This window comes from Plasmodium falciparum, assembly GCF_000002765.6.
Source record: "Plasmodium falciparum 3D7 genome assembly, chromosome: 11".
Taxonomy (NCBI): domain Eukaryota; phylum Apicomplexa; class Aconoidasida; order Haemosporida; family Plasmodiidae; genus Plasmodium; species Plasmodium falciparum.
In genome coordinates this window covers 545,001-570,005 of record NC_037282.1, presented here as the reverse complement: position 1 = coordinate 570,005, position 25,005 = coordinate 545,001, and the positions used below count along the sequence as shown (strand labels likewise).

The 25,005-nt window shown below is 18.5% G+C and overlaps 6 protein-coding genes and 1 non-coding gene across 7 annotated transcripts; 2 read left to right on the top strand and 5 right to left on the bottom strand.

Annotated features, from left to right (window-relative positions):
• Window positions 1-546: 546 nt before the first annotated feature.
• Window positions 547-7,989, bottom strand: PF3D7_1114900 (conserved protein, unknown function; the record flags this gene model as incomplete). Its single annotated transcript, XM_001347793.1, has 1 exon — window positions 547-7,989. One exon carries the CDS (start codon window positions 7,987-7,989, stop codon window positions 547-549), a length of 7,443 nt encoding a protein of 2,480 aa, XP_001347829.1.
• Window positions 7,990-8,973: 984 nt separating this feature from the next.
• On the top strand, window positions 8,974-11,082 carry PF3D7_1114800 (glycerol-3-phosphate dehydrogenase, putative; the record flags this gene model as incomplete). The annotated part of the gene is made up of 8 exons (XM_001347792.2): window positions 8,974-9,102; window positions 9,220-9,309; window positions 9,463-9,654; window positions 9,744-9,914; window positions 10,088-10,219; window positions 10,312-10,461; window positions 10,661-10,813; window positions 10,915-11,082. 8 exons carry the CDS (start codon window positions 8,974-8,976, stop codon window positions 11,080-11,082), a joined length of 1,185 nt encoding a protein of 394 aa, XP_001347828.2.
• A 255-nt stretch (window positions 11,083-11,337) lies between these two features.
• Window positions 11,338-14,492, bottom strand: PF3D7_1114700 (serine/threonine protein kinase, putative; the record flags this gene model as incomplete). Its single annotated transcript, XM_001347791.2, has 9 exons — window positions 11,338-11,504; window positions 11,698-11,929; window positions 12,083-12,306; window positions 12,413-12,519; window positions 12,634-12,944; window positions 13,092-13,358; window positions 13,450-13,678; window positions 13,804-14,077; window positions 14,204-14,492. 9 exons carry the CDS (start codon window positions 14,490-14,492, stop codon window positions 11,338-11,340), a joined length of 2,100 nt encoding a protein of 699 aa, XP_001347827.2.
• A 2,247-nt stretch (window positions 14,493-16,739) lies between these two features.
• Window positions 16,740-17,747, bottom strand: PF3D7_1114600 (conserved Plasmodium protein, unknown function; the record flags this gene model as incomplete). The annotated part of the gene is made up of 1 exon (XM_001347790.1): window positions 16,740-17,747. The coding sequence occupies one exon, from the start codon at window positions 17,745-17,747 to the stop codon at window positions 16,740-16,742; it is 1,008 nt and encodes a 335-aa protein (XP_001347826.1).
• Window positions 17,748-18,853: 1,106 nt separating this feature from the next.
• On the bottom strand, window positions 18,854-20,140 carry PF3D7_1114500 (conserved Plasmodium protein, unknown function; the record flags this gene model as incomplete). The annotated part of the gene is made up of 1 exon (XM_001347789.1): window positions 18,854-20,140. One exon carries the CDS (start codon window positions 20,138-20,140, stop codon window positions 18,854-18,856), a length of 1,287 nt encoding a protein of 428 aa, XP_001347825.1.
• A 569-nt stretch (window positions 20,141-20,709) lies between these two features.
• On the top strand, window positions 20,710-22,623 carry PF3D7_1114400 (RAP protein, putative; the record flags this gene model as incomplete). Its single annotated transcript, XM_001347788.1, has 1 exon — window positions 20,710-22,623. One exon carries the CDS (start codon window positions 20,710-20,712, stop codon window positions 22,621-22,623), a length of 1,914 nt encoding a protein of 637 aa, XP_001347824.1.
• A 403-nt stretch (window positions 22,624-23,026) lies between these two features.
• PF3D7_1114300 lies at window positions 23,027-23,374 on the bottom strand. Its single transcript, XR_002966644.1, has one exon. It is a non-coding gene; the product is annotated as an uncharacterized ncRNA (non-coding RNA).
• Window positions 23,375-25,005: the final 1,631 nt, after the last annotated feature.

Genomic DNA, 25,005 nt, shown 5'->3' with positions numbered 1-25,005 from the left:
ATTATTATAAAAGAAGAAAATAATGTGCTTTTTGTTATTCGTTTCTTTGTTATTTTATCCATAACTTCTTTTATTTTATTATATATATATATATTTATTAGAGTTAACAATTATTCCAATTTTTTACATATTCTAGAAGAAAAAAATGGAATTATTTAATGCGACATATCATTATAAACCATTTTTAAATTAAAAAATAAATAAATAATTCAAATAAACACAAATAAAATATCACTATAATATATATATATATATATATTTATTTATATTTATTATAAACAAAAAAATTAAATTAATGATGGTATCTATATATATACTATAAAATATCACAGAAAAAAAAAAAAAAAATATACATATATATATATATATATATAATATTTTTATAATCCTCATTAGTGTGTTCACGAATATAATGTATTTTAAAAGGAGTAATAACAGGATTATTTTATTTTATCTTATTTTATGTGTTTTTTTTTTTTTTTTTTTTTTTTTTTTTTTTTTTTTTTTTTTGTGGTATACATTTTGTTAGTACATATATAATATATATTATTCTTTTTGTATGTTTATTTTGGACTTGACTATGTGAAGGTCCGAAAAACCAAAAAGATAAATTAGCTCCTTAACTTCATATGAAATATAATTATGGTTTAGGATTTTTCCAATTTGTAATTTATTTTTGAATTGGTTATTACTGGTTAACATATTATATTGTGTGAGGATATTTTTTTTTACACATTCACATATGGATAATATTATAGCTTTAGAAAAATCTTCATAATATAATTTATTATGTTTGTTATTTTTGATAAGAGTATTTAAAAATGATAAACACCTATCATTATTAAAAAAATGTGGAATGATACCAAATTCTCGTAAGAACTTAATAAAAATAGTGGTGGTTATATATTTATTTGAATTATTCGAATTATCATATTGATTATCTATTAAATTTGTATTTGTTTTTTCATCTTGTGGTTTATCATTTTTAATTTTCTTTTCATTAATATTCATTGACATATTTGAATAAAAGTCAAATAATAAAGGAAATGTTTTTGAGAAATTTTTATGTTTAACAATTAAGGGCAATTCATTATTAAAATAATTTTCGATATCTGAAAGGCTTAATTGATTATTATTATTATTATAAATATTATTACTTTTTGTATCATAAATATTATTGAGTGGGATTACATCCTTCATATGTTTGTTTATATTATTTTTATTTTTTAGATTAATTGGTTTATCATTTAATTGTTTGTGATGATCATCCAGTTCTGTTTTGTCATCATCCTCATTAATTTCTATAAGCTGTTGCTTGAAATTATGAAAATTTTGATTTTCACTTAGTTGTTCATAAAAGGGTATAAAATGATAAGTAATAAAATGATGAAAAGAAGACAATCTTGAGGGATGATTAATTGTTAGATAAGTTTTTATATCTTGTTGATTTTTTATAACATATTCTGATATTACATATAATAGATTTAAATATGCTAATTCCCTTATAAAAGGTATGAATAAATATTTTGGCATTATTCTTAATAATCCATATGGTCTATATATATTTTTAAATGAATTATGTTCTATTGAGAATTTTTCAAATAACCATAAAACATTATCTACATCTTTTATTAAATATGAATTACATTTCATATCTAATATTAGAGAAATATATGCATTATATGTTAAATAGAAATTATTTATATCATGATTGGATAAGAAATTATCTTCTTGTAATTCTATTTTTTTTAAGTTATCTAAATTTTCCACAATTTTAATTTCATGAATATTCCTCATTTGTATATCTTTCATTTTATTATTATTTTTTATACTACAACTATAATAGTTAAATGTTTCTTCTAAGCATATTTTCAAGCGAGGGCAATTTTTTAACGTATTTTTAATTGTACTGAATATATCATATGTAGATGAATTTTTCCAATATTCTCTTACCATATGGAAAATTTGTTCTTTTTGATTTTTGTCAAGATTATGAACAACTTCCTTTATAGAATCATCACTTTTATGTTTTTTTTCATCCTTTTTATCATTCATATTTATTAGTTTTTCTTTATTTCTTAGTTCAATTAGGGAAGATAATTTGCCATTTTTCTTTTGGTAAGACAAATGATCACATGTTTGTACTTCCTTATTTTTTGGTACACTACACAATTTATTAATTTTATTCATATCTATAGTATAATTATTTTCATACTTTTTTAACTCATTATTTTTTATATGTTCAATTTTATTAATCTTTTCATTCATTATTTTTTCATATTCATTTAATAATTTTTCTTTTCTATTTAAATTGCTTTCAATATTTTTTAGATATAATTCTTCACACATATTTTCACAACATTTATCAAATTCATCTGCTAAATCATTTTTTTTTAATTTCCTTAATTCGAACGCTATATTTTTATATACCTTAATTAATTCTTCTAAATTATTGAATTTTATATTTCCAATTTTTTTGCAATATGTTATAATATTATTTGTTTGATATGCGAACATTTTATTATATTCTTCTTGCAATAATTTTTTGAATTGAATTAAAATATTATTTTGTAATAAATCATTTTCATATTGCTTACAGTTTATATAATATTTATATTTTTTTAAATATATTAAATGGTGTAATATGATATTACATAAGGAATATGCAAGAATTAAGCTGTTGTCATATTTTTTATTTGATTGTGTAACATTTTCTTTACAGCTATATATATAAAGCCATTCATTTAAAGACAAATTCACATTTTTCAGATTGTAATTATTAATTGACAAAGAATCATAAGAATCATCCTTACAATTATTATATGTATAATTATCATTGTCATTATCATATCTTTTATGATTATCTTTATGAATAAGTAATGTATCATCAATTTTATAATTATTCCATGAAGGATTCCCCATCATTATATTATTATTATTATTATTACAAAAACTATGTGTGTTTTTTTTTGTCTCTTCTTCGTTTTCATAATTTTCCTTGTATCTATCCATCTCATCCATATATTTACTATTCATATCATATATATTTAAAGGTATATTAAAAAACAAACTTGTGTAATTCTTTTTATCCATATTTATTTTCTCCTCATTTTTCATTTGAAATAAAGATAGGAACCTTTCTGTTTTGCTCTTTCCACTTTTATTATCTATTAAATCATCCTGTGTATCAACAAATGTTTCATAAAACTCACATAAGTTCTCTATACATCCTTCATAATTATTAAAAGTCAACAAATATTCAAAATTTTTTAATAACATTCCTGAGTAGGTATATTGATCATATAAATTATATATATTTAAAATCTCGTGCATATTTATTATAATTGGAAAAAATGGAGAACCATAAATTTCTTCTTCATTTATATATACTTTTACTTCACAATTAATAAATATATTAAAAAATCTTTTCTTAAATTCATTAATAATAACATTATCATAATATTTATTTTTATGAAATAAAAATTCATCATAAAAATCTATTAATTTTTCTTTATTTATATTTCTTATCTTTTTTATATCATCTTTTTTTACACAACAACAATATTGTACGGTATAAGTACCATTATTATTATCTATTACATTTTTTATATAAGCACCTCGTTTTCCTATAACTTTAATATTATCATTACCTATACATATCCTTTCACCATTTTTATCATATAAAATAATGTCAAATGTATTTACTACTTGTACCATATTTTTTAAAAACTCCTCAAACGTTCTTTCATTCTTTTCATTTAATTTTATAATATTTCCATTAATTTCGTTATAATATTTAGGGCTTTTAAAAATGTAGTTATTTTCCTCACCATATAAGTATTTCACATTTGTATTTTTTTTATTACTATCCGACGTATCACAAACAGAGTTATAACCAAAACATATGTCTACATTATTATCATTATCATTATTATTATTATTATTATTATTATTATTTGTGTTGTTTATTTTTAGACAGTCTTCATTTTTTTGAATAGATATAATATGTGAATTACCACCATTACTGGAACTATCCTTTTTGTCGCACATATTATTTGATATCTCCTTGTCATTCGAATTATTCATTTCTTTCATATCATCAACATTATTCATTTCTTTCATATCATCAACATTATTCATTTCTTTCATATCATCAGAATTATTCATTTCTTTCATATCATCAACATTATTCATTTCTTTCATATCATCAACATTATTCATTTCTTTCATATCATCAGCGTTATTCTTTCCTTTCATATCATCAACATTATTCATTCCTTTCATATCATCAGCATTATTCATTCCTTTCATATCATCCACATTATGCGTTCCTTTCATATCATTCAAATTATACATTTTTTTCATATTATCCAAATCATCATTCTTCCCATTACATTTCCGATCTATTTTTTCCAAGTGGTTAATAAAAAAAGATTCCTTATTTATATCATATAAATAAGGTATTGATATACATCTGGTTACTCCTTTTCCTACAACCTTTGATAGTTTAGAACAAGGTGAAGATGGGCAAATATTTATTTCAAAAGGCGAACTGCTAAGACTTATTCCATCACAGTATATATATAATTTTTTCTTTCCAATTTTATTAACTTTATATAAAATTTGATATATACCATTCTGTAAATCTTCTACTTTATAATTAATCATTTCTTGAATATCATTAAAAGAATGAAAACACATGGGGGAGGACATTAATGATAGATTATTATATTCATTTTTGATTATATTTGCATCATTAGATTGTGTTAACATAATATTATTATTATTATTATCTTTTATTTCTTTGCTTATATTGGAATAACTGAACGAATAATATGATTTTAAATATCCAATAGGTTCGATTTTCATTCTTATATTTATATGTTTACCATAATATATATTATCTCCCTCTTTATTTATTGTATGAACATAAAGAGATATCCATTCATTTACCTTTCCACCTTTTAATCCGTCTCCCTTAGCAACTACAGAATATAATATATTTTTTTTTAATATACATGATAAGGAAATGTTTTTTTTTTTTTTTTTTTGATCTTCTTCTTGTTTTTCTATACATTCATCTTTTATCATATATGTATCTATTTTTTGTTTTTGTTTCAGATAAGGATTTGTTACTTTATCTCTTTCCTGATTATAAGTGTTCCCTTCACGTATAGGTAAAAAAAAAGATTCTTTATTAAATATCATCTTTTTTTTTATATCATCATTAGGATATAAATAGGAATATTTTTTATTTTCATTTTTATTATATTTTTCATGGTTTACGTAATAATCGTCGCAAAAAATAAATATATGTCCATTTTTATTAAATAAAGGGGGTGAATAATGAGCATTATAATAATTGGTATCTTGTATACTACACTTGGTTTTATTTTTATAATAGGATTTATAATTAATAGATGAGAAGAATGTACTATGTTTAGGATGTTTACATAGTGATAATTGTACACATGTATCATTTATATTTAAATTATTTACGTTAATTTTATTATTGGAATGATAGTAATTTTTATTAATTTTTAAATTCATAGTGAATTTGTCTTGTGCATTATATGTAATATTATAATTATTAAGAATACAAAAGGGTTTTTTGAATTCCAGAAAAGGATAATTATTATGATAAAGTATAAGATTGATATCAGAGGATATATTATAATGATTATATGGCAAAATAATACAACTATTAAAATTTAATTTCACTTTTATCATCTTATTTTTTTCTTCTTCTTTTAAATTATTTATATTATAATTACATTGTTCTGTAATTATATGGTTTGTTTGATTGTTCGTTTGGTATTTTTCTAAAACACAAGAATTATAATCCACCTCAATACTATTACAATGATTATAATAATAACTATTACTATTATTTAAATGTATAACTCTACTCTGTCTACTTATTATATTTGTCATGTTATTTTCTTCATCTTCATCATCTTCTTCCTTCCAGTACACTACAATAAAAAATGTATTATCGTTTTTAAAATGAGATAATAATTTCCATGGTATTTTAATATTTGATATACAGTCAACAAATAAAATTATGTGAGTACATACGATTTCTTTGGAAACAACAGCATGATGATGATTAGAGCTATTATTATTATTATTATTACTATAATTGTTATCATTATTATTGTTATTATTTGATTGTTTATTATTTTTTGTTTCTTTACTTTGGTATAATTGTAATATATTAAGAATACGTTTTTTTATTTTTTTAAGGATTTTTTTCTCATCATCACAATTAAATATTTTATCTATATTTCTTTCTATATATGAAAAGGATTTCATCATATAATCATCAAAATTGATATTACTTTTTTCATTATAAAATAAAAAAAAATTGGATAATATTTTATTTTTAATATGTTTTATATGTGTATCATCTTGATTATTATTCTTTTTATCATTACTTTTTTTATATATTTTTACATAATTTAATATTTCATCAATAATTTTATTCATATGATTTGTTCTATTCATAAGACATTTTTCTTCTCCACCGTGTTGTATATCCATTAAGTGGTTATACTTGTGCACATTTGACATGTATAATAATTTACTTTTTATTTTTACGGAGATATTAATTTTTCCTATAGGTGATAAGATATGTTTATAATTATTAATTAAATCATATATATTTATTTTTCTCTTTATTTTTAAGGAGTCATAATAATTATTCAGTATAGATCTTATGGCATCATGTGGATATATATTATACATCGTACTATTATTTATTTTATTCTTATATTCATCATGTGTATCAATTACTTTTATTGGAATAATACATGTACCTAATATATTAAGAAAGCTTTTATAATGTCTTTGATGAATAAATTTTTTTTTTTTTTTATCTTTTTTTTTTTTTTTTTGTCCATTTGAATAAATATCATGTGATTTATCACTTAAATTATCATTTGTTTTATTGTTGGTAAGATATAAACTATGTTCATTTTCTTTTTTATCATGATCATTATATATATTATTATCACATTGTACAAAATTATCATAATAATATTTTTGGAATTTATTCATATTTACTCCTACTATTGATACAAAAACATATATAATACCATCATCGTATATGTATAAATATTCATTCTTTCTATTTTTTAAATTTACATATTGATTTATATTAATATAATAAGAATAAGTTTCAGGTTGATAATAATTGTTTTTTTCCATCCTGTTGTTATCCAGTTTCTCGAGATAAGAAACAGATGTACATCTATTTTTTAATTCAGGTAACCAATTAATACCTTGAAAAAAACTAAATATTTCTAAAGGGTCTTCATATATAAAATAGGATATACAAAATATATTGTTGTAAGTATTTTCATTATATATAATATTATCTAGTGTAATATTTTCAATAAATATTTTTATAATGTTATCATATTCATCAAGTATACTACTTGTATTTCGTGAACTAAAAGAAGTTAATGAAAGTGAACATGGACTAATTGAATTATTTTTTAATGAAGAATTATAATTTGATTCCATTAATATTTGTTCTAACTGATATATATCAGATTTGTTATGTGAATATTCTGATTTATTACTGTTGCTATTATATGTGTATATATTATCATATAATATATTATATTCATGTATATCTTTATCATATATATTATTGCTATATATATTTTTATCACATATATTATTACTAGATTGATTTTTATCACTTATATTATTACTAGATATATTTTTATCATAACCATCATCAGATGATGATATACTGCTATTATTATCCTTTTTTTCATTTTTTATTTTATCAGATTGTCTAATTGAACCTCCTTTACTAACAACTATTTTTGGTTTCGATTTTTTAGACATTTTTTCACTCGATGAAGAATATAGTAATTTATTTATTTCGTGAAACAATTTATCCTTACTTTTATTTTCATCACAATTTAATTCTTCCTCCTCATGATATTCATGATTATTTCTTCTAAGCGTCGTCATCTTATAGCACTATAAATATTTAGACATCATAAAAAAAAAGGAGATAATAAATAAACAGATAAATAAATAAATATATATATATATATATATATATATGATATAAATAGAAAATTTTTATATATATTTTTTTTTTTTTTTTTGAAATATTTATTTTCTGTCCATAATTAATAAGTGCAATTAATTTTTCTGTTTAATAAAAAGAAATAATATTATATACATATATATTTCATACAAATGACAAAAAAAAAAAATAATAATAAATAAATAATAATAACAAAAAAAGAAGGATATAATATCATAACATTTATAAACAAAATATTTGATTATGTGTCTATGCACTTTTATTTTTTATTTATATAAATTTTTTTTTTTTTTTTTTTTTTTTTTTTTTTTTTTTTTTTTTTTTTTTTGTGTAAACACTTGTCGAGCAACCAAAAAGGATAAAATATAAAAAATTAAACATAATAAATGAAAAAAAAAATACAACACTAAAATTAAATAATACAATAATAAATACATGTTTTTTTAATTTTTTATTTTTTTATTTTTTTATTTTTTTATTTTTTTATTTTTTTATGTATTTATAAAAAGATATTTTTTTTCATATGCACAGGAATTAAAAAAACAAAAAAAAAAACAACACATTTTAATAAAATACATATATATCATACAACATTCAAACGGTTATATTTTTTATGACATATATGTATTTCTTTTTTTTTCTTTTATAATAATTAAATTTTAATTAAATAATCACATACTTCTTTTTAAAAAGGACTATAATTATGGTGTATGCTTATAAAAAAAAAAAAAAAAAAAAATATATTTCATTATTTGAATTATTTATGTAGATTTTCTTTTTATTATTTTGATAATTAAAAATATATCATATTTATTAAGGATCATATACATATATATATATATTTATATATATATATATATGTAAATATTAAATAAATAAATAAAAAAGTAGGAATAAATAAAATGTTGAAATTTTTCATTTTATATTTCTACCTTATATTTCAAGCAATTACATGTTTTTCTGTAAATCAGATTAATGTAGGAAATAAATATTCTCTGATAAGAAATCCTCAAAGTAATGTACCATTAAAGGTAATATAATTAAAAAATATATACATTATATATATATATATATATATATATATATATATATGTATATATTTATTTATACACATTTCTACTTTCTTTCTTCTATTTATTATATAAAAGGTATCTATTATTGGTAGTGGGAATTGGGGAACAGTCGTTTCAAAAATTATTGGAATGAACGCTCAAAAGTTAAAAATATTTCATCCAATTGTAAGCTTAAAGAAATAAGACATAAAAAAAAAAAATGATTTTTAAAAATATAATATCAGAATTATCCAAGTCAATTAAAATATATGCAAATATACATATATTAATATATATATATATATATATATATATATTTATACATCTTTTGTGATTTAGGTTAAAATGTATGTTAAAGAAGAAATTGTGGAGGAAGAAAAACTATCTGATATTATCAATAAAAAGAAAGAAAACATAAAATATATGAAAGGAATGAAAATTCCTGAAAATATTCTAGCCATTTCAAACTTGAAGGAAGTTATTGATGATGCAGATTTGTTAATATTTGTATTACCACACCAATACTTGGATGTAATACAGAAAAATAAACTAAAATAAAATAATATGTAAACATGTATAAATATATAAATATTATATTTCTTCCTGTCTTATTTTCATAGAATGTACTTGATGAAATTGTACAAAATAATAATCTTAAGAAAAACGCAAGAGCCATTAGTCTAATAAAAGGTATTAAAATGGTAAGATCAAAACCTCAACTACTATCAGATATTATAGAAAAAAAATTGGATATTGAATGTTTGGCTTTGTCAGGATCAAACATAGCAGAAGTAATAAAATTAAAAATACATATCTGAAGAAGTGTTTTTATGAAGTGTATACTTTTTGATATATATTCATTTTGTAAAGACATAATTTTTCAATAAAATTTATATTTTCTTCAAAAATAAAATATATATATATATATATATATATATATGTATACATTTCTATAAAATCGTAGGAATTATCTCGTGAACACTTTAGTGAAAGTACTATAGGTTTTGAAAAAAAAGGAAATGAGGTCATATGGCAAAATCTATTTGATAGAACGTATTTTAAAGTTAATTGCATACAAGATAAACCAGGAGTAGAAGTAATCATTTTATAACACTTTTCATTTTAAAAAATAATTTATAAAATAAATAAATCAATATATATATATATATATATATTTCTTTGAAGTAGATATGTGGAGCTCTAAAAAATGTTATAGCCTTAGGGGTTGGATTTATAGATGGATTAACAGCTAGCTATAATACAAAATCGGCTATTATTCGAATTGGTTTAGAAGAGATGAAAAAATTTGCTAAAATGTTTTTTCCTAACGTTTTGGATGTAAGAAACGGATCCATGAAAAGAAAAAATTATATAACATGATAAATGATATACATATTAGCATATCAAACAATAGATATAAATATATAAATAAGTAATTATATTAAATGAATTAATAAACAAATAAATAAATACACATATATATATATATATAAATATATACATATAAATGTATATGCCTATTTATTTGTTCATTCAGGAAACCTTTTTAGATAGTTGTGGACTAGCGGATCTTATAACCACATGTTTGGGAGGAAGAAATTTTAAGTGTGCAAAAGAATTTGCAAAGAGAAAAGGGAGAGATTCATGGGAATTAATAGAAGCGGAATTATTGAATGGACAAAAACTTCAGGTATAATATATATAAAAAATCTCATAAAAATTTATATATAATTTTTTTTTTTTTTTTTTTCTTGTATTTTTATTATATATTCCTTATTAATATTACCACAGGGGATTGATACAACAAAAGAAGTATACGATGTTTTGGAGTATCATCAATTGAAAACCGAATTTCCATTAATCTGTACAATTTATGAAATATCATTTCAAAAAAAAAATCCATGTAGCATAATTGATGTTCTTTCAACAAAAAAATTAAGAAATATAAAATACAAATAATAAATGTTAAAAAATAACAAGGTGCAAATAGGTTTATAAAATTATGCACATACAACTATGCATATATATATATATATATGTAGAAAAAATAATAAAAAAAAAAAAAAATCACAAAATGTATGGATTTATTTATACGTATATTCATACATTTATATATATATATATATTCAAATATTTATTTATACATACATATTATAGTTCAATTACATGATAATTAAATATATAAAAAAAGAAGTCCTTTTATTTCCTCCTTTCTTATTCATTTTGAGATTTTGAAAAATGAATAGATTCTCTTAAATAAGGATGTTGTAAAGCTTGATCTGGAGTATATCGTTTAGATGGATCTAGAATTAAACATTTCTCTAATAAATCTCCTAGTTGTTTTATTTTTTTTTTCAAAAATTGCATTTTAGGGCTATTTCCTAAAAAGTAAAAAAAAAATATATATATATATATATTACCATTTTATGCCAACTTGATAAACAACATAGTTTATGTCATAATTAAAATATCACAGTGACATATAAAATATATTACAAATATATGCACATATATATAATTTTTGTGTATAATATTTTTATGTTCTTTTTTTGATTTTTTTATCTTTTTACTCACCCTTCAACCAATATTGATGCTCCAATAAATCACATGTTATATTTTTCGTAGGTCTCAAATCAGATATAACTCTAACAACTTCTTTTTTGGAATAATGATCTCTATCCACATAAAGAAAATCTAAATTTTCATTAAAATGTTGAGAATAAAATTGCCCACCTTTTATCATTTTATGTGAAAATTTGCCCTTATATTCCATCATCAGTTTTATCATATGATTATTTGATTTACCCTAAAATAAATAAAAATATGTATAACATATATATATATATATATATATATATATATATACAGATATTTTATTATATGTATTAACATATTAAATTTTATTCATAACATTCAACATTAATAATTTAAATGTTCTCAATAATTTTTATCATCTTACCGGAAACAAGATTTTACCCGTTGCTAATTCAAAAACAGTTGCAGCAGCTGACCATACATCAATCTGAGCGTCGTATCGAAAACCCAAAATAATTTCAGGTGCTCTATAAAATCTACTAACTAAATATGACGTAATTTCATTTTCTGATATATCACTTGCACTTCCTAAATCGCAAACTTTTAAGGCGTTAAATTTTTCATTAATAAGAATATTATCCGGTTTTACTATAAAAAAAAAAAAAAATATATATGTATATATATATTCAGCTATGTCACACTTTAAATATAATTTTTTATTTTTTATTTTTTTGCACTATAAATGTGTACTTACGATCAGCATGCATTATTCGACATTTTCTCATATGTCTTAGGGCTATAAATAATTGTTTTGTGTAACAATGAACGGCTGTTGCGTTTAGTCCATGTCCATTTCCATACCTTTCAAAACAAAAAAAAAAAGATAGATATATATATATAATATCTCGTTTTTAATATAAAATGTGGAAACCATTTTCTCATACATATTATCATTTGATTTTATTTTTTTCTTACTTTTTCAGTGCTATTCTTAAGTTACCCCACATCCACTCAAATACTAAACATAAATGATTTTTATATTTTATACTACTTAATAAACGAATGATGTGCCTTTTATTGTCCTTATCATATTGATTTAACTTCTTCAAAATAGATATTTCTTTTTCTGCAGCCTTTTTCATCATATCATTATCTCTAATAACTTTTACAGCTACAGGAATTTTATTTACCATATCATAACACTTTAATACATTTGAAAAAACACCTTTCCCAACCAGTTCACACACAACACTGTATCTTTTATCAATAACCTCGCCAACCATAGCCTTCAAAAAAAAAAAAAAAAAAATATACATATATATATATATATATATATATATATATATATATATATATTATATTTACATAAGCATATTGTTATATATAGATATATTTTTAAAAACATTTATAAAATACATATATATTTTATTAACCTTGTAATATCCCTCTGAGTCATTCCAATTATCTGACAAATTTGCATTATTTCCTGTTGTGTAATAATCAGTTATATGTACTTTTTCAACTTTTCTTTTTTTATTTGCTTGTACACAGGAAAACATATCAAAATCATCATTATCCTCATCGTATTCTTCTTGCATTTCATCTTCTTCATTTTCAAGAGGACTCTTCTTATTAGTTAAATTATTATGTGTATCTGCATTTCCCTTACTTTTATTCACATATAAACTATCATCCACATTCTACAAATAAAAATAAGAATACACATATTATGTATATATAATAATTACTTTAATATATATTTAAAATGAAATTTTTTTTTTTTTTTTTTACCATTTTTAATCTTTCATGTAATTCTTTCTGTTTGATTATAAATGACCTAATTTTGGCCTTTTCTTCATCAATTTTTTTTTTTAAATCATTATACAAATCACTACACTCTTTTACTGCTTCTGGTTTTTCTTTATTTTGTTTTTCTTCTATAATTTCATGATCTGATGAGAGTGATGAGCACGTATCTTCAATAACATCATTGTTGGGTGCGAAAATGCAGGCCGCATCACTGATAAAAATAAAATAAACATAAAAAAATATATAAGTAAATAAATAAATAAGTAAACACATATATATATATATATATATATATATATATATACATATATATTGATATGTCCTATTTTCATTTACTTTTGGTCGATATATGATGGATTAGATGGTATTTCATTTGTTATTATATCATTATCATTTTTATTTTCACTTAACAAAAAAGTTTCATTGTTATAATCTTTATTTATCTGATCATTCTGTAGTATTTCATTCGCATCATTATTTTGTTCATTTTCCTTAACCATGTTTTTTAATTTTTCTTTTAATGCTTCTCTTTTTCTTCTTCTTTCTTCTAGAAGTTTATCCTCATTTTCTTGTGTTCGTAGTATCTTAAATCCGTTTTCACTACTCGAACCTACATAATAAACCAAATATATATATATATATATATATATATTTATTATCTTTTTTTTAAAAAAGATATACATGCTACATATATAATACGGATATTTACATATAGCATATATATTAAAAATATTACTTGATGCGTTGGAAAAATTTAGATGTAATCCATTTCCATCCGAATCGCTACTAGTAGAATTAGGAGAATTAAATGAATTATAAATTTCTTTAGATTTTTTCTTTTGATCTTTTTTTAATTTTTCTTTACTTTTCTCTTTTTCGTTATTATTTATTTTATATGAATCACCATCAGGACTATTCTCTTCATGTTTTGATTTATAAATTTTATTTCCATTCTTAGATTTTTTTTCGTCGTTGCTAGAATCAAAAGAATTGGATGCAAACGAGTTTCTCTTATCTTTGGACATAATTGAAAGGATATTATATAAATACAAATATATGTGTATGTATGTATATATATTATATATATATATATATATATAATAGATAGATATATATATATATATATATATATGTGTTGTTGTTTTAGTTTTGTTTCCTGTTCCTACTTAATACGAATTTTTATTTAATAACCATTCTATTAATTGTAAATTGTCTATAAGGACAATATTAATTACCTTACTTTAAGATAAAAAAGAAAAGAAAAAAAAAAATACATATAAAAAAAAATTTGTTTATGTATATATATATATATATATATATATATATATATATAAATGTATAAATTTAACAAGATAATAAATTTGTGAAAAATATTCAATAATAATTAATTCATATTTAACACTATAGATTTTTAAACTAAAAATGATAAAACTAATACTGAAAAAATCATTGGATGAAGGTAGATATGCATACACTTATATATATGTACATATTGAACATATATACATATTATATATATATATATATATATATATTTATATTTCCTATGAATATCATCAAATATATATGTCATTATTTTCTCGTAGGCATTACTTTTTTAAAATTATTACTTGTGCTTAATAAGAGCATAAATATTTACCTTTCATTTTTTTCTATTTATACATAAAATTAAAATGTAACTACATTTTTTTTATTTTTTATGCTTGCACAAAAAAAAAAAAAATATAAATATATATATATATATATAATAATAAATAAATAAAATATGTAAATGTTTATATATATATATATATATATATACATATAATATGTTGTAAATTATTTTTATATCATATCTCATTATAAATTTTTATGTTTCTACATAATATAAAAAAATATATATTCTTTTATTTTACTTCTTTATATGCTGTCTTTTGTTTTATATAAGTATATTTCTTTTTGTTCTTTATGATAATATAGTTAAATGCATTTTCTTCTGTTCTCATTTTTTTTTTCTTTTCTTTTTTATTTGTCTAGAAACTATTAAATTACTTTAAATGTTAATTATGTTCCTATGTTTTTAATAATTGACAAGTTATCTATGAAAATATTATATCTCCTTTGATTTTAGTAAATATAAATATATTTATATATATATATTTTTATATTTATAATATATACATATAATACCCCTAATTAATTAAAAGTAATATAATATGCATATTTTAAAAATATTATTATTATGGTATAATATATACAATTACCTTACATCTTAACTTGTGAAAATAAAAATATAATTATATAATATACTTATAATACATAAACATTACATTGTTATAATATATATTTACTATTATTTAATAATATATAATATAATGAATTTTTTTAAACATGGCATATTTTCAAAAATAAAAATAAAATAATATAATATATATTATAATATTATTTTATATTATATTATATTAATTTATATATATATATAATATATTATATAATTATATTATAATTCATTTAAAATAATAAAACTGTTTAAAAGTTTCAAAATAGAAAAATTAATAATTCGTTATTTATAGATTTTAAGAAAGAAAAAAAAAAAAAATTAATTTTTTTTAAATCGCTAAAATATACATATATATTTATAAATATTTAAAAAAAAAAAGAATATCATAAAAACTATATAAGTACTATATAATATAATATAATATATATATATATATATATATTATATATATATATATATTTCCACGCATATATTTTTTTTCAGATTAATATATATAAATAAATATATGTATAATATACGTGTAAATATATATTTCTCCTATGGAAATATGTGTTTTAAAAAAAAAAAAAAAATTTTTTTTCTCCTTTTTTATAAATATAAATAAAATAACAAAGATGATGATAAAGAAAATTAATTATGACATTTAAAAAAAAAAAAACAAATTATATAATTATTCTTATTTGTGTATTTTATTCTTTATAAATGAATTATGTGTTTATAAATATTCCTTTTGTATCATATATATATATATATTTATTTTAATTATATTTTCATATTTTTTTTTTTTTTTTTTTTTCTTCTTCCTTATATTTTGTTTAAATTGTAATATATATATATTACCCTTGTGCTATCAATATATTTAGCATATCTGGTGCCCTTTTTTATTTTAAATTGTATTTGTGTACAACCACATAAAACAAATGTACTTGAAATATATGCGTACGAAATTTTGTAGTTTGTTTTTTTTCTTTTTTTTAAAATATTTTCAGTATTATGATTTGGTTTGTTTATTTTATGTTAGATATTCACCTTGATATTCCTTCTTTTTATTTTCTATTTCTTGTATATTTTTCTTGTGCTTTATATTTTTTAATTTTATTGTTATATCTAATTCTTTATCCGTCAAATAAATTAATTTTTCTTGTATATCATTTTCTTCTTCAATAAGCTTTTCTAATTCTTTATTTATTTCTTCAAGGGCAAAATCATCAAATTTTATAAGAGAAGAGCTTTGTGTATTTATATAGTTGTTGTCTTTTATCGTGGATATATTATGATTTAATGTATAAGAATCGTCTTTATTTGTTTCAGAATTATAATAGAAATTTTTTTTTTTTTGTTCATTTACATCTTTGGTGTTATTATTTTGTCCACACTTAACATTTTCATCATGTATTATTTCACCATATGAAGTATAATAATTTTTATTATTATTACTTTTATTTTGGTTAATATTATCATCCCTTGAATAATTATTATTATGATTATTTTTGTGTACTTCCTTTTTTATATCATCAGAAATATATATTTCATTATTACTTGATTCATTTTCTTTTGTTTCTACATTTTGTTCATATATATCTACTTTTTTCTCATTACTCTCTAATGTATTTATTCCTTTTTTCATGATACTTTCAAAAGCTGTTTTATTCTCATGTTTTTTTTTACTTGACCTATTAATATCGTTTTTATCTTTTTGGTCCATAATAATTGAAGTTACATTTTTATTTAATTTATAGTCTTTATTATGAACATGAATAGAAGACAGATTTTTTATTGATCGAATGTTTGTACCTTTACTATGCATATTATCATTCGATTGAAATGTGTTATTAGTATACATTTTCTTTACTTCATGGTTATTTTTAACCTCATTTTTTTTTTTTTTATCTGGAGTTAGGTAAATTTTGGATTTTATTTTTCTATTAACGACCATTATTTCATCATCAGAATCTTGGCTTTTTTCACATTCACTAGTATTCCCATTTTTTTTTTTTTTCTCAAAATTTAATTTGTTCATTATGAGAGCATGGATGAAATTTATGAGTCGAAAAATAAAAAAATAAAATGTACATACAAATAAATAAATAAATAAATATATATATATATATATATATATATATATATATATATATATATATATATATACATATGTATATATACTTAATTATTTTATATAAGGTAATTTCTGAATTATATTATAATATATTACATTATAATATATTACATTATAATATATAACATTATAATATATTATTTTTATAAGGGGAAAAATATATATATCTGATGAACCTTCAAATAACGATATATGTACTACACACATTATGTCATCCTATATAATATATTTGTACTTAATAATTAAAGTGTTCAAAATTTATATGTACCATATAACATTTAATATATAAACAAATGTATAGGCTATATATGTATATTTTGTAAAATATAATACATATCATGTTCTACTTAAAAATACATATATCTTTTCATAAAAGAAAAAAAATTAAGTTAATAAAACAAAGATTATATATGGTAATTGATTTTTTCATAATAAAAAATTTATATATAACATAAAAAAAAGAAGAAGAAGAAGAAAAAAAAAATTATATAAAAAAATATAAAACACTATAAATTAACAGCATTCATTTTATTATATGTTCTATCATGTCTATTTTAATTAATATAAATTAAATATTGTAACAAAAAATTAAAGTATATTATATGACAAAAAAAAAAAAAAAATAAAATGAAAATAAAATAAAATAAAATAAAATAAAACAAAACAAAATATAATAAAATAAAATAAAATAAAATGTGGTAACAATATTCTTGTTCCACTATTAAATATATTAAAAACAAACAATATATACTCAAAAAAAATATAATAAAATAAACAATTTAATAAATAATAAACAAAGATATATAAATATAAATATAATATAATATAATATAGTCTGAATATTACATTAACAGCAATGATAAAAAAAAGATGTGTTCATATTTAATTCAAATGTTAAAGACATTTTTTTTTTTTTTCACATAAGAATATATTTATCCTTTTCTTCTAATATATATTATATATATATATATATATAATATATATAATGTTTATATTTTATGTTGTTATAACTAATACATGTGAGAATACATTTGTACAATTTTTTTGGTAAATCGACGTATATTATCCATCTGTTCAATTTGATTATGTGGGCATAAGAGAAGAAAGAGTTTGATAATTTTTTGAACTTGGTTTATGTATAAAATTTTATTTTTATCTTTCCATGAATTATTTTTTGTCTCTTTCGACTTCTGATTAATATGATAAAAAAAATGGTTAACAAATAGGATACATGAAAATACAATAACGGTATCATCATATTTATTGTTTATATTTGGTATACACAACACATCATTGAATACCGATAATAGAAATTTATTTATAATATATGGTGATCTAGTTATAAACATTAATTCATATAGTAAGGAATATTTCATAATATTATTGGATAGTTTAAATGAAGATGTAAATAAAGCAATCCTTTCCATTTTTAAACTTTCTTCTTTTTCTTGATAAATATTTTCTTTAATAATAGGTTCATATGTATTAATATTATGAACCGTATCCTTTAAGCTATTTATATAAACATTACTTCTTTTTTTTTTATGATGATGATGGTGATGATCAGAATAGTTATTATTATTAATTAGTAGGGATATAAAAAAATTCGTGGTATTTAAAATATTTCTTAAGCATATACTTTTTCCAGATATTTTTATATGTGAATAAATACAAGCAGTAATTGCATATTTAAGACATTTTAAGTTATGAATTTGTATAAAATTTAAATTATTATATTTTTCTCTTTGAGGAGAATGGGAAAAAATATTTTCAAATTTTAATTTTATTTGTTCATAAAAAAAGTTGCTTTCAATATGTAGTGGTGTGATATTCTGAACGGGACTATCTGTTTCATGATAATTTTCTGACATGTTATTATTTGAATTTGTAGATTTATTATTATATGATAATGGTTTATTGTTTTCACCAGATAATAATAATTTATTTTTCCTTGAACCAATAATATGATCATTCATATGTTCAGATATATGATCATCATTTATAAGGGGACTTATATTATCATTTCCCTTTTTTAATGAATCTGTATCATCACGCAGGAGACTATTATTTTCATTTTTCTCAGTATGGGAGCCATCTAAATGTGTATTAAGTATATTTAAATATCTAGTTTTGAAGATATGATATAATGTTTTATATATATCATTTATATTAACATATTCTAAGAAATTATTATCTACAAGTATATTCTGAATAACTAAACCTAAGATAAAAAATATGTTATGTAATTGTTTTTTTAAATCAAAATTATTTTTGCAATTTTTTTCATCCCAATTCATTTTTGGATAAGTTCAAGAAAAAAAAAAAAAAAAAAAAAAAAAAAAAAAGAGTAAAAGTATATATCTCATAATATATATATATAATATATGAATTTCCCGAATTTATCTCATGATGGTAATTTTTAATTTTTGAACTTTCACATATTATGAATTGAATTTAAGTGTAACGCAGAGTTTATCATTTTTACAAAACAAAACAAAAAATAAAGAAATAATAAAACAAACATATAAATATAAATGTATATATATATATATATTATGTAAATCGTGTACATTGACACACATAATTTTTTTTATATAAGGATAGATTTAAAAATAAAAAAAGAAAGGATCGTCATAGAAAAAAAAAAATATATTCACAGGAATAAAAATATAAAATTTAATAATATATATATATATATATATATATATATATATATATATATTTTTTATATATTTTATTTTTTATTTTATTTTTCTGGTATAGTTCCTTCAACCTGACATATAATAATTTTGTTCAGATAAAATGACGGATGATCGTGCATTCATAAATATTATAGATATTAGATAATTATTCTTTTAAAATAAAAATGCTATATTTATATACAAAGCAGATTTGGACGAAATGGCTCAATTATGAGTGCTTAAATTATAGTAAGAAATATTTAAAGGATGTGAGGTTACTGTATGGCTTCAAAGGTAACCATACATGCTATTTTTCAATCACCGATAAAAGTAATATGAATGATAAGAGTAATAATATATATGTTAATAGTAAAAATAATAATTGTAATAATGTTGAAGAGAACCATTATATAAAAGAATATGATGATAAAACAAGATCAATTATTGATCATCTGAAGAATAAATACGATATAACTTCTAACTCTTTAAATTTTGACATAAAAAAAACAAAAGGAGAAAAAGAAAATGTGTTCGATATAGGATATACGTGGAGCACTTTTTTCAAATGTGAAAAAAGTTTGTATAATGTTATTAGTAAATATGTAAGTACAGATGTAATGGATAATTATCTGCATTCGTATTTAAATTATAATGAAGAAGATAGATACTTAAAAGATTGTTATAAAGAAGATATTCTTTCTGATAATATAAATATTGATAATATAGAGAAAAGAGTAAACAATATACTTATATATATTACATCCTTTTATTATAAGAATATTCGAGATTATAATATGATATCCATATTGAGTGATAAATTAATAGATTTATGTAAAAAGATTGATTCTATTAATTATAAGAATAGTAAGTTAATATTTAATATTTGTAATGTGTATAATAAAGTGATGGCATTAAACGATGAGTTGTTTTTCATCCTTTTTAATATATTAAATAAAATATATGTACAAGATAATAAAAATAAATCTATTGTAATGAAAGATAAAGAAGTTTTGTTAATATTAAAAACATTATACAATCAAAATTATAAAAATCATATAATAGTAGATACGATAATTAGTTATATAAAATATGGATCTAACTTGAATTCTGATATAATTGTTGATACTTTTTATTATTTAACTTTACTTTCAAGAATAGACCATGAATTATTTAAGAAGATTCATACATATATATATAATAATATATCAGATGACGAAAAAATGAATTCCTTCTTTTCATCTTTGAACAAAACAAAATTTGTAGAACTAGAAAAAGAAAACGTTAGTAGTACTATTGATAATTATAAGATGAATACAGAGATAGTTCAAAATATTTCTTTTAAAATAAATATAACGCCAATAAAATGTATCAAATTATTATATTCTTATATAGTTTTGGATGATGAAAATTTCCTAAACTTTTATATTATAGAGAAATTATTAGTAACATTGTGTGATAGTTTAAAGGATAATGATATTATATTTAATGATGAAAAAGAGTGTTATAACAAAAAAAAAATACATGAAATGATATGTATTATAAGAACATATTTACGATATAAAAAACCTTTTTTTTATAATTATTTACCAAAAAATGTAAAAAGAAAATTAAAAGAAATGTATATATATGATATAGGAGAAAGAAAAATTAAAGAAAAAAATTTTAATGAAAAAGTATCTTATCATTTAAAAAAGTTAAGAATTCCACATATACAAAATGTAATTAAAGGTGGTATATTATTTGATATATTAGAAAAGGATAAAAAATTAGTTTGGTTATGTTTATCATACCATCATTATTATGTTAGAACAATTGATTTAACAGTAGAAAAGTTATTACAAATAAATTTAATAAAAGCTATGAACTATAAAATATCAAAAATTCATTATTATCAATTTTCAAGAATGAAAGCTAAAAAAACCAGATTTGAATATATCCGAATGTGTAGATATTATTCATTAAGAGATAGAAGAAACTATGATGACGAATTAGAAGGATGGAATTTACCATATATTAATTGGTACCATAAAAAAAATAAAAATGTTCATATATCTAATTATTTTTATAATTATACACCCATATCACAAGTTGAATATTGATTTTTTTTTTTTTTTTTTTTTTTCTTCTATTTTTAAATATTTATAATATTTTCTTACATATTTTATTTTTAATCATTTTTCAAACATATTAATTGTACATACAACAAAACCATGCAACATATATATATATATATATATATATACATAACATGGAATTTCTCCTTTGATATAAAATATGTATAAATATATATATTTGAATTATTTATTATTTCATTATATTATTTTATTTTTTTTGTAATTATTTGAGAAATAAAATTTTTGAAAATATAACAAATATATGAATAATTATAAGACTTAAAATTTTCTCATATATATATATATAATAACAATTATATATCTAAAAAATACTAAAAAGTAATTCACGTTGCTATTTTTTAAATATTATTATTATATAATATATATATATATATATATATATATATATTACAAAATATTATCCTATAAAAGGGTAAAAAAAAAATGAATAAACAAAAATAAAACAGGTTGTAAAAAAATTTTCATATATTTAATAAGAAGAAAAAAAGAATTTGTTCAAAAAACTTCATTAATAAAAAATTGTAACAAAAAAATTTATATTATAAAATATATACAATTTTATAAAAAAAGAAAAGGAACGAAACATTTCATTTTTTTGTAAGAAACGTTAGAAAAAATATTTTTTCCTAATTATTCTGAATTTATTTTTTTTTTTTTTTTTTTTTTTTCCCTCTTTTTGCGTTTTTGAATTTATTAAATTTTTTTCTAAATATATAAAATTAATAATTAAATTATAAAATAAATATTATATAATAAATATATATAAATATAATATAAATAATTATAATATTTTTATAATAATAAATATTTTTTATTATATTCTTTTTATAAAAAATAAAAATAAATAAAATAATAATAATCCCCATTAATTCATATGTAATATTTTATTCTGTGGGTTTTAAAAAATTAATCTATATATAAAAAATATATTATTTTATATATATATATATATATATATATATATATTATAAATTTAAATAGATAATCTAATATATTTATTCATCATTTCAGATACTTTTTTATGAATTATAAATTTTTTTGTATAATTATACAAAAAAAAATAAAAATAAAAATGATAATATATAAAAATATAATTTATATATTATATTATATTATACATGAAAATATTTATTGGTTTAACTATATATAAAATTATATATAAATATATTATATAAAAAAAATATGATGTTATTTTTATTAAATTATAATTTTATATATATATATATTATTATATACATACAAATACATTTAAAATAAATAATACCTTAATTTTTATTATATGTTTTATTATATATGTTATATATTATAATATATATACATAATTTTTTTCTTTAATAAAATACTTGAAATAAAATAGATTTTTTTTTTATGGCTAAAAAAATGATATAAAACTCTATATTTATATATATATTATAATTTTTATTCTTATTTTATACAAATAACGTATTATTTTAATACGTATTTAAAAAAATATATAATAAATATAAATATATAAATGAATTCTCTTATATATTATTATATTTATGTATGTATATATAATTATATAATATATTTATTTATATATACTGATGGATATAATTTTTTTTTGTAGATTTATATATTTTTCTATTTTTTAATAAATAATTATATTATATAGTAATATATATATTTTATTATTATTATTTTTAAGTATTGTATATATATATATATATAATAAGTATAAAAAAAATAAAATAAAATATATAATAACTGCATTATATTTTAAGCTCAATACAATATTTCTAAAATAAAAAATACTATATTATATATATATATATATATATATATATATATATATATATATATAATATTTTAACGTAATATTAATTATAAGTAAATATATAAAAAATATATTTATATATATCTATATTATATATATATATTATCTATATATATACATATATATATAATATAATACATTATGTAATATATTTTTATATTATAATAACATATTTCTTTTATGAAAATGAAAAAAAAAGAAGTCGGAAATTTTTTAAGTCCAAATGTTTGCGTTGTACTCTTTTTTTAAAACTATGTATTTATAAAAATATAACTACATATAAGTATTCATATTTATTTATTTATATAATAAATTATTAATATATAATACATATAAATACCTTTTATTATTTTATTATTTTTTTTTTTTTTTTTTTTTTTTTGGAATATGATTTTTTTAACATAAAATATACATAATTTGTATACAATAATTAGATCATAAAAATATATAAAGATATATAATATATATATATATATATATATATATATTAACAAAAAAAGAAGAAGAAAAAAATAACATAACAATTTTGTACATTTATAAAACGATTA